At 40.3% G+C, this 11967-nt stretch overlaps 1 protein-coding gene across 6 annotated transcripts in view; it reads left to right on the top strand.

The window, feature by feature from the left end:
• FGD4 (FYVE, RhoGEF and PH domain containing 4) overlaps positions 1-11967 on the top strand; it is a 220422-nt gene that overhangs the window by 161074 nt on the left and 47381 nt on the right. For 5 of the 6 annotated variants that reach the window (XM_059185677.1, XM_059185676.1, XM_059185679.1 and 2 more), the window contains one exon: positions 3937-4447. In XM_059185677.1, coding sequence (XP_059041660.1) covers positions 3937-4447 — 511 coding nt within the window. Of the gene's footprint in view, positions 1-3936; positions 4448-6434; positions 6589-11967 lie in introns of those variants that run through there. The other variant, XM_059185681.1, reaches the window with a different exon arrangement.

The following is an 11967-nucleotide window of genomic DNA, read 5'->3' as shown; positions in this document are numbered from 1 at the left end:
ATTTATTGTTATTTACATAGTAGATCATAGCTTGGAAATACTTCAGAAATCTTCTGAAAATTGTGACCAAGTACAAAACTGCAGTGTCCTTCATTTAAAATGAGACTATATTTAGAAACAAGTTCTTAAGAAGAAAAGTAGTTCAGAAGCCTGTCTTCATTTTCATTCCCAAGCAATTGTGGGAACTTGAGTCATAATTAAACTTCAACATCTCTCCCTCTAAAGTAGGAATTTTAATACCTTTGCTAACTTAAATTATAGTAATCTTTACCAGAATGATTTTTTTTAAAGATTTTATTTATTTATTTGACCAAGATCACAAGTAGCGAGGCAGGCAGAGAGAGGGGGGAAGCAGGCTTTCCACTGAGCAGAGACCCCGATACAGGACTCAATCCCAGGACCCTGAGACCATGATCCCAGCCAAAGGCAGAGGCTTTAACGCACTGAGCCACCCAGGTGCCCCTACCAGAATGATTTAATTCCACTTTCAATTTTTTTTTTTCCCTCAGGGCAACTTGATTCAGTAGCGAAGAGTCACCTTTCATATTTGCAGTTCTCAGGGCCATGTCCAATGACTGCATAATATCTGGGAGGGCTGGAGCCCTAAGCCTTGTCTATAGTGCATACCAGATTTGGGGGCAGGTGTGGGAAGCCCTTAAGCCAATACTTAAGTCAGTATTGACTTAAGTCAGTTGAGCCTTCTGGTTCTCACCATTTTGGTAACCCACTGTTTGCATTCCTCCCCATACACAAAATGTACAGTTTTTCTGCCTATTAGTACCAGTTTTCTTTTACTCTTTCAGACCTCACAGATTCAAAGTCATTTTTGGATGCAGAGTTTGAAGGTTGTTATCTAAGGAGTGGTGTGTTGTAACCCAGACATTTTAAGCAAGCTTATTCTAAGTGTAGATAGGATGTAATGTGAGTATTTAGGCAAATCTGGTGAAGTAGCAGTCTACTGCCAATATGAAAAATGATTATACGCTCTTAGTGAGGCATTACTGGTAGGAACTGACCCCTAAAAGTGTGTGAATGGGTTAGTGTTGCACTGGGTCTCTAGGACTTGAATGGGAAGTTGTATTTCCTTTTGAGTGATGTCCGTATGCCTATGGTATGTGTAGCTTTCAAGTTTTACCCCAGTTGTTACAGTTTAAAGTCGCATTTTGGGGAATGGGAATTCAGCAGACCGAATTACTGCCATAAACTGACAGGAAGAGTGGGGTCATAGGTTACCAACTATTAGACAACACTATGAATCAGACGGTATATCAGAATTTTGCTCTTTGCAGTAATGCAAGTAACACTATTAAGATGAGTGATTTGGAGCACCTGAATTTTATTTATTTACTTATTTATGTATGTAAGTATTACTACGGTCCCACGCTTCCTTTCTTCCTCTCTTCCTCCTCCTTCCTTCCTTCCTTTCTCTGTCTTTCTTTTTTTTCTTTCCTAGTGTAAGAGAAACTAGCCCTTTTAACCCATGAAAAGATTTCAAGATTTTAGAAAGAAATAACATCTTGCACAAAACTGAACACTGGTTTTTCCCGAGGACACTTCAAGGCCATCTGTTTTTCCCCTTGGTCTGGGATCCACAAAACAGCAGGAATATATGTATAGGTACAACCACTGATTTTAGTGACCTCTCACCACCTTATCTCTACCCCACCTCAGTGTTCATGTCCCCTGGAAATCACTTATTACAGGAAATTCCTACCTTTTTTTTTTTTTTTTTTTTTTTAAGATTTTATATGTCAGAGAGAGAGCACAAGCAGGGGGGAGTGGCAGGCAGAGCAGGTAGAGGGAGAAGCAGGCTTCCCACTGAGCAAGGAGCCCAAAGCAGGACTTGATCCGAGGACCTGCGATCATGACCTGAGCCGAAGGCAGCCACCTAACTGACTGAACCAACAGGCATCCCAAATTCCTACTTTTCATCCAAAACAGTCCTTTCCAAAAATCCTAAGCAAGCCTAAAGTTGGTTCAGAGGATCTGCTGAGGAACTTTCTGCTGGGTCTCTGGACCCTGATGTGGGCAAGGAGAGGAAGACCGTGCCATTCAAATCACGAAGTACTGCTTGAGAAGTCGTCTAGGCCAAGGAGTTTACTCCCCTAGAAGGCACCCATTAACAGTGGAGTATGTGACACACACTTACATTGACAACCACCAACTTTTATATATATGGCATTTTTCCTGCCAAATTTTTCCTTCCCTTCCTGTGGTGCTGAGCTTACCATGTCTTTTATTAACATTCTTGCCATCTGTGGCATCTCTGTTCCAGTCTCCGTTCCAGATCAGCAGTGTCTAGGAGGAGTAGAATGTGAAGGGAGAAGGTAACACACATCTGAGCACTGTCCATGGGCTGTGCTGCTGGGTCCTCTAGCCTGTAACCTCTCCCTGCACCGGGGAAGGTCTGGCCTGGACTTTCTTCCCGCGTTCTGTGTGCAGGCGACTCACCTGCTCCTTGTTCCCTCCTGCATGTTCCTAGTGTATTACAATGTGGGGTTAAGACCATGGATTTAGAGTCAGACTTCCAGGTCAGACTGTAGCTGTATCATTTCTTAGCTGTGTGACATCACCTTATCATGCAAGTTTCTAAGTTTCAATTTCTCTATTTTGGGGTCCTGTTTTACAATTATTATGAGATTGAAGCAAATAATGTAAAGCATACCATGCATTTTCTGGCACTTAATAAATGCTATCTGCTGTTGTTGAATGACTGCCACCATTACAGTTACTCTTACCAATTATTGATCCCTGACCACTTTCCAGATGCCTAGCACTGTGCTACGAAGTGGGGAGAAAGCAGAGAACAAGATAGGCGTGCTCTGCTCCCTGACAGAGTGTTAGTCTGTATTCGTCTTGTCTCCTTATTAGGTCATAGGAATCTCTCCAAGATTGCAGCCCCAGAGATTTATGTTTTTCCTCCCCTGCAATCCTAGATTAAAATGTTATGCAAACATTTACATAGGGACATTGTAATATATTGGCAGTTAGGTTCTATTGTACTATCAGGGTTATATATATAATATCAAGTAATAACAAGGGTTTTAAGAAAAACTAAACGAGATGTGAGTTTATAGCAGAGTGCACTTACAATAGATAGAATAATCCAAGAAAGCCTCTTGGAGGTGAACATGTGAGCAGAATCCTGCATAATAAGAAGGAGTCAGCCACCCCGATGTCTTGGTGAAGGTCATCCTGGGCAGAGAGAAGAGCAGCTGCAGAGACCCTTAGATGCACACATTGGCTTGCTGGGAGTGTGGGAACAGCAGAGACAGGACTGGCAAGAGATGGTGAGTGAGGACAAAAAGAACTGAATGGGGCTAGGGCAAGTGGGGGCTCATGTGTACAGACTCCTAGGCCAGGGGCAAGAGGCCAGATTTAACTTCTAAGTGTACAGGGTGCCCTGGGAGAGTTTGACCTCTACGGCTGACCTGGAGAAACTGGGTTGGAGAGGATGGAGACTGGAGGCAGGCAGGTCAGTTAGGTTATGGCAGCAGGGCTAACAACATTTCTGAGACTGTGTTCTGCTTCGTAAACAGAAGGAACTTTTGATTTCTAACCTGTTCCTAAATTGGGATCTGAAGATCACTTTTAATATGTACAAAAGTAAAAATCTTGGCAAAAGATGGCTTTCACTATAAATACTTCTCACATTTCAGTCCTTACTGATGTGCCGTATTGACAAACAGCGCAAGGAAATGTTCCAGACCCTATTGCAAATGTTCGGTCTTCCCATCTTTACTTGGATGTTTACTTAAGTGTCTGTAGCATCCCAAGAGACTGCGAACTATGCCCGACTATTCCAATTCACGTTTCTAAAACCATCAGAGGAAAAGTCTTCACTAAATATCTCCTTTCCATTGGAATAAGCTGGTCTTTCTTCTAGAACTTTTCCATGCCAGTGTTCACATGCTTCTCTTGTATTTTATCTTTCAGCACATTATCAAATTACAGTGATTTGAAGAAAGATTCTGGTGTGAACCTGAATGTTCCTAGGACCCCAGGAAGGCATGGACTGGCAACCACCCCTCAGCAAAAGCTCCTCTCCCAGCACCCACCACCGAAGCTAGAAAATGACACTGATCCAACTCAGGGTGTACAGACTGGTGTGGCTAATGGCGTGATAGCTGCACAAAACCAGATAGAATGGGAGGAGGACAAAGCGGCCACTCTTAGCCCAGAAACTCCAGTTCAAGCTCTGGAACCCTTGCTTGCTGTGAGCCTAGTGAACGGAGAAGGAGAGGAGGAAGCGACCACAGGCCCTGCATCCCCCACAGCAAAGGATGATGATGGAAATGCTGCTGACAGTAGCTGTAGGACTCCCAGGGTCAGCCAGGTACTCCCCCTGGAAGAAGGAAGGGCAGACACGGAAGCCCAGGTGCAAGAGCGGGAAGATGGAGAAAGCCCTCTGGAATCGGACCAGCTGGACCCCCACCCCGAGATGAAGGTAACGCATGGGACCGGGTCATAAGGAGAGGAAGCACCAACTGCGCTATTGGTTCTAAAACTGGGGCACCTGGGTGGCTCAGTGGGTTAAGCCGCTGCCTTCAGCTCAGGTCATGATCTCAGAGTCTTGGGATCGAGCCCCGCATGGGGCTCTCTGCTCAGCAGGGAGCCTGCTTCCTCCTCTCTCTCTGCCTGCCTCTCTGCCTGCTTGTGATCTCTCTCTCTGTCAAATAAATAAATAAATAAAATCTTTAAAAAATAAAAAAAATAAAACTCTACTTACTAGCACCTGTGAGATGTATGAGTCAGATCACCCGCACCACCAGTTAAACAATTTTTAAGCATTAGCTGCTAATGAATGTTACCCCTACTCTATAAGGAAATATTTTGCTTTTTCTGGTGTCATTTCTGTTGGTCTTTCTATTATGATTTCAAGAGTCAAAACATTTGGAAGACATCAATATAGGAAAACCACAAGCTTGTTGTTTTTACTTAGAGAGGAAGAAAATGTTCTTTGTTGCTCTAGATGTAAGGGCTAGATCCCTAATATTTATGGACTAAGCAAGAGGAAATGGTGTAATTTTCGCTTTTCACACATTTCTAGTCTAGACCTGAAAAAGTAACTTGTACTAGCACGCGTTTCATTTAAGGACACAAATATGGGAGTGCTCACAAATTACTCAACAGATTGTAACCATAACTCTTTCCAGGCTTCTAATTGTTTCTGTCATTTAAAAAAAAATTTCTAATTAGTATAGTTTTAAAGCAGTCAACTTAATCTTGGATTTAAAAGCCTCTTTAAAGATCATCTTAGGAGCCACCTAAGCGGCTCTGTCAGTTAAGCATCTGGGCTCAGGTCATAGTCCCAGAGTCCTGGGATCAAGCCCTGCATTGGGAATTGTTACTCAGCAGGAAGCCTGCTTCTCCCTCTCCCACTCCCCCTGCTTATGTTCCCTCTCTCTCTGTCAAATAAATAAATAAAATCTTAAAATATATATATATATATCATCTTAGTTAAGCAATTCATTTATAGAAGTAGGGACAATTCCAGAAAGCCAAAGTGATTTTTCAGGTCACAAAAGCTTGGACCCTTGTGCCCTGACTGACAGGCCAATATTTGATACAAAAATATCACAAACTTAAGTGCCTAAACACAGGATGTATCGATGAATACAGCATCACGAATAATGTACTAGAGAGAGGGGAAGCTCTGGCAAACTAGAACTTTCGATCCTTTCCAAAGAGGGCTGCAGTTCAGTGAAACTCATTCAATGGCATATCTGTCTGTGTGCAGAATCTAAGCTTAATAGCTGATTTGCTGGTGAGATACGTTCCTAATTCACCTGGGCTATAGGGAAACTTTGATACAATTCTAGGAAAAAGACCATTGCATTTGTATTCTTTATGTCAATAAGATGCTTTGGAAGAATTAATAAATACAACTTTTACAAAATACCTGGAATTTCTCAGATCAAAGGTGCAATATAAGCATCATCATACAGTTCACTGGAAGACAAAGTTGTTTATGTGTCTGAGGACCAAAAACAAAACACACACACACACACACAAAAGTTCCCATTGCTCAGTTTCTCTTTTTAATTATAAATAACAGTCTGTGTAGGAGAGTTGAAATTTAAAATTTGGCAATTATAGGAAAATCTGTCAATGACAAATCCAAGTTCTAAATTTATTTAGGATTTTTTATGGTGCTGGCATTAACAAAGGGAGAAATTCAAAAGGACTGGTACTAAAATATCAGAGTAAAAAGCAGTTTATGTATTTACAACTTTAACTAAAATGAAATCCATGTTAGGGGACAGCTTTTACTAACCCTGAAAAAGGTCCCAAATAGACAAAAAGATAGGGATTTATTTTCTTCTAGTTAGTGAATAAATTTTAAGTGCTGACTGTCAGGCAGGGAACCTTTAAATAAGGAAATGGGTGGAAGAAAAGTGAGTCATACTTGGTAACGTTATCTGAAGCATTAAAGAGACAGAGCCCTGCAAAGTGAATCTCTTCACTACATCTTGTGGTGGTGCTGCTGTGCTTGAACCATGGTGAATAGAAGAGGAGGTTAGAATCAAGAAGCTCCAGACTCCTTTAATAGTTGGGATGATGCCACCAGCAAGTGCTTATATAGCAGTAAGAACTATTCTTATTAATATTTTCGTTGGTCATGCCTTTGGTTACTGGGTAGTACTTTTTATCCCCTGACCTATATTATTATCTGTACATTCTCATAGATGAGTCATATTTGGTTTGGGAGAGACTTGAATAGGGGCTTTGGTGTTAAACTAGTGCAATGAAGTAGCACAGCTGGCCTTTCTCCCATATGGGAGTGAGTAGTGGACAGCACATGCTGTGTGTAAGAACAGAAGTGCAGTTCTCTCTGTAGAGCTATTGATACAAAATACCACATGTGTCTCTCCTCCGAAAGGGAGTACTGGGGGGACGCCTGGACGGCTCAGTCTGTTAAGCTCTGCCTTCGGCTCAGTCATGGTCCCGGGATCTTGGGATCAAGTCCCATGTTGGCTCCCTGCTCAATGGGGAGTCTGCTTCTCCCTTTCCTGCCTGCAGCCCCCCTGCTTATGTGCTCTCCCTCCCGCGCTCTCTCTCTCTCTTTCTCTCTCTCTGTCAAATAAAGAAATAAATCTTTTTTAAAAAATAAAGGGAGTGTTAGGATTTAATTTCTATGTGGTGATAATATTTCTCCTTTGTTGCTCTGGTGTCTGTTACATTGCCTTTGTTCAAATACGCAAATATAAATGTTAGTAATGTTAAGATGGTAAATTTTATGTCACAGTTAAAAAAGAAAAATGAAATGTTAAAAATAAGTTAGTCGTATATAGTAGAACCATTGGAACCAGGAAGTTTGGGTGCTGCTTTGGCTCACCCACTAACTAGTGGTATGACCTTAAACAAATCAAATTATTTGTGCCTTTAGTTAAAGAATATTAACTGGGTGTGATCACCTTTTCAGTGATACTGTAATAATCACGTTCTGCTGTTGTTGATGAGTATCTTCCTTTGTTAGCATAGCCGGTATTGCCAGCTGCCTCTTGAACTGTCTAATGTATCAAATCTCTTAAGATATAAAGGAATATCTGGGTTTCACTCTGCAGGCAACTGAACAAAATTACTTCGGACTTTATATAACTCAAGGTAGAGACATCTCGATAGTCTTAGCTAAGTTTAAGCCAGTATTAAATGTAATGGCTGTTTCTTAAATGCTGGCCAAGAATGGGAGAAGGAGGGATTGGGGGATGAAGGGGTAGGAGCAGAGTAGAATTGCAAAGATTGTCCAGAAAAGCAGATACACACTAAAATAGATCTTGAACAGTCATCATTAATAATGAGAACTGACTTGAAAATTGTCTCAGCTTGAGTTACTTTCACTGATATCTGATATTGTGATCAAGAATCCCTTCAGTGGTGAATACAGAATATTGTTACTTTTACTTTATAAAAGATAATACCTACCTCACTGAAACTATTGTTCTTACCATACTTTAGCAAAGCTACACTTTTCCAATATTGAAACTTTTCGTAGCATCAGTGATCTCGAATACAGCCAGATGCCTCAAAGTAAGCTGATAGTTTTTTAAAAGCCTCTGAAGTAAAGGAAAATTGTGAGCACTTTGTGACACCTTTAGCTCTTACCCATAAGGTGTTATCAGTATCTTTAAATTAAAGTGAATTGTGCATTACAAGAGATTAAAAGACTGAAGTCTGCTAAGGGGGAGATGTCATTAGAAGGAAACCTTAAAACCCCTAAGCGACAGGGGATAGGAAACGGTCACATGTGCCTACATACTTGAGGGCTTCAGTACTTCAGGGGTAACAGTATTATAATCCCTGTTTGGCATGACTGACTTGGGTTATCATAAATAGCTTAACTATATTAAGAGACTCAGGTAAATGGGTCAGGACATTTTAGAATGACTTTCATTTAAGGATGGATTTTTTTTTTTCTCAGATTTATGTGCTTCAGTGAGTAAGCTTCATTAGAAATGCATTAGTATGGAATGCATTCATTGATTACACCATTTAATAAACACTTCTTTTTATAGTTTTCATGAACCTTTTAATACCCAAGATCTACTTTTAACAGGTTGTAGTTGTAAATCTCCCTGTGGCTTATTACTGTTTCCTTCCTCTGTATTTCATATTGTAAGCCAAATATAAACCTTCAGATGTATGCTTTCTAAGACTAAAGTTGATAGAAATTACAAATCTGCTATTGGCAACATAATAATAAGTCTAATAATAGCAGTTTTATCAAGAATATTATAGACACCTTTTATTTTATTTTTTTTTAAGATTTTATTTTTTTATTTGACAGAGATCACAAGTAGGCAGAGAGACAGGCGGAGAGAAAGAGGGAAGCAGACTCCCTGCTGAGCAGAGAGCCTGATGCGGGGCTCTATCCCAGGACCCTGAGCTGAAGGCAGAGGCTTAACCCACTGAACCACCCAGATGCCCCTACAGACACCTTTTTAATTAATCCTTCATTTCACCAAAAATGAAAGAAATTATATAATAAGGTGAGGAAGTGATGAAGATAGAAATTTAATACAATTGATAGAGAATTGACAACATAGAGATTTATAGAAATATTTTTTTAAAAAATTAAGTTTTTTTTCTAGTGCCTTGTTTTTTTAAATTACCATTTTACTTATATTTTGACATAAGCCTTGAGAGTTTAAAACCTTTGAACCTACTCAAAAATTAAGAAGATAATCATCTTTTAAGGAAAAGAATGACAGAATCAAATTTAGAAGTAGTGCAAATAGAAAACCAATGCTATAATCCAGGTTAACACACTTTCCTTTTTTTTTTTTTTTCTTTTAACTTCACTTAATTGTGAACCTTAACACTGTTGATTTTGCAGGATATAATATAAGGTATCAGAGTTTTCTGTAACTTAAAACATAATACTAACCTTGCTTGTCTCTTCCTTATGACGGGCTACAAGTTCTTTTTTTTGTGAGGCTTTAAATATCTTTGCTCTCTTTTGAAAAATAAAGGAGGCAGCTGTTGAGATCATGTTAGACCTGAAGACAAATAAGTTACTCCCTAGCTATTTCTTCTCTTGCCAACTCAGCTTCCATTCAAAGAATGTGAAAGACAGCAGAAGCAATGGAATTATCCAGCTTCGCTAGTCAGTCTTTGTTTTTGCTGGTATTACAGGGAAAGTTCTCACTTAGAACTGAATGGTGAATTTAGAAAGTTCTTTATTTTGTGGAGGCTCCATTTAGTATAGTGGAAAGGTGTAAGAAAGTAAAATGAGAAAAAAACGAACTTCACAGAGACTGTACCTGAAAAAAACACCTGTTCCATTTGTAAATTCAGTATGTGGGGCATACTGTGCTAGGTGCTAGGAACAAATGAACAGGACATACCCTACCTCCAAAGCCTCAGTCTACACAGTAAAGAGACATAAGTAAATCCCCATACTATGGTATGATCCATGCTTCGCAAACACAGATAAGGAATGACCTGTGCCTGGGAGAGGGCTGACTAGGGGTGCAGACTGCTGAAAAGCAGTTGAATTTAGCTTAAAGCAAAATGATGGGGAAGTTGCTGGGTAGTTGAGAATGGACAGGAATGTGGTGAGGTAGTGAAGAGTGGCTGTATCTAGTCAGAGACAAGTGGATAGATGTCATATTTGTGGGTGTTTCTGGCCTGATAACAAGAGGCCAGAGGGCCAGAGAATTGTGTGTAGAAGGATGGGTTTCAAAAGAAAACATAAGCTATGGATTGCAGTGGGTTTGTATGCTTAAACTGTATTGTTCCTTGCTGAAAACTGGGTTTTTTTAAATTGTGGATAAAAGTTAATAATCCTCATAGAAAAATCAAGAAAATACAAAGATCACCCATATTTCCATCACCCAAAGAGAGCTGCTTTAGTATTTAACATTTCAGCTTGTTTTTCTGAGCTGATTTTTGGGGGGAAACCTTTTTTTTTTTTCAATAGCCTAGTATATGGTCATTCTGCATCCTGTTTTGTAGGATTAAACATAGGAGTTTTCCTGTGTTATTTCAAACATTCCATAAGTCTAATACTATCTGGCCTCTGACCTCTGAGGCACTTAATTAAAGCATGGAAGTGACATGATTATACATCTGTGGGTTTTAGAGAAATGAGTCAGATAAAAGGAAAACAGATGGATCAGTTGTAAGCAACTGCAGTAATCCAGGTGTGAGAGGATGAGGTCCTGGACGGATGCGGCAGTGGGTTAGGACAAGGAAGAGAGATTTCTGGGGGCCTCCTGGATGGAGGTAGGGAATGAGCCATGTTCAACTCCTAGCTTGGAGGAAGTGGCAGATGGTGTATCACCTACTGAACTACAAGAGAATAGAAGGAGCAAACGTATTTGGGAGGGCAAAAATTTAACTGGGTTTAGACATACTGAATTTGAGGCATTTGTGGACTGTCCTCATGAAGATGTCTCAGACAAAAATGAAATACTCTGGAAACGTTACAGTCAACTGGTTAAGAATGAAGACTTTAGATTTAAAAGAGATGAGTTCACACTCCAGCTTTGTCACTTACCAGTTAGGTGACCTCAGACATAGTACTTTACTGTAATTTTGGCAGGTGTTGGTTTCTCACTATATTCATGAAATAGTTGAGGTGGCTGACAGGAAAGAACGTAATTGTGTTTGGAATGATGGGAGGGAGCAGAGTTGCTAATTAGGTTGAGTTTTGTACTACTGAGTTTATGGTACCTGTAGGACGTCCGTTGGAGATATTAATGAAGCAAGTGGAAATACAGATCTGGAGCTCAGGAAAGAGGATAAGAATGTAAGAGGATGTACATAAGGGTGTGATTAATTTTGCTAAAATAGAATGTGCAGGAACAGGAAGAGAAGGGCAAGGACTGAGCCGTGGAGAGCACAAACATTATCAAAAGGGGAACATACTGAGTTGTGTGAGAGGGGAAAAAAAGAGAGAACAATGTCCTGAGAACCACAGGATTTGGGGGAGGGGGGCACAGGATTATTGGTGAGCTTATAAGAATGGTCATCATTTAGAATAAGGAATCTTGAAGCCTTGGCCTTACTGGGACAGTATAGCTAACTAGCTCATAGAACCAGGGTAACCAAATTAATAAAAGCAGAACATTTACATTGCGCATATATTGTTTGCAAGGCACTGCAGAAAGTACAAAGAGGAAACAGCTGAAAAGGAGTATTGAGATAAATAACCATCATGTAAGATATCTTGAGTCAAAGGGGAAAAGAGAACTCAAAGATAAAGTCAAGGTTCAGAGCATGGCTGAGAGGGTGAATTCTTCCTTGTTAGCATAAATCAAGGAGTAGGGAGAGTCTGGAACTCAGTGAGTGAGATACAAAGACTACAGTTTAGAGGTGACTCTTAGGCTTGGTGCTGAATGTGTCCATTAGGAAAGCGCCCCCAGAGAGGCCAGTGAGATAGCCTCCAGGGGTTGAGGACAATGGAAAAGGTTAGGTCTCATGGTGACTTGTGACTAAGATTCTGAAGGCCAAGGTCAAAGG

The sequence above is a fragment of the Mustela lutreola genome, chromosome 8 (genome assembly GCF_030435805.1).
Source record: "Mustela lutreola isolate mMusLut2 chromosome 8, mMusLut2.pri, whole genome shotgun sequence".
Taxonomy (NCBI): Eukaryota; Metazoa; Chordata; class Mammalia; order Carnivora; family Mustelidae; genus Mustela; species Mustela lutreola.
Note: the sequence above shows the minus strand (reverse complement) of the source record. Positions and strands in the feature narration are given on the sequence as shown.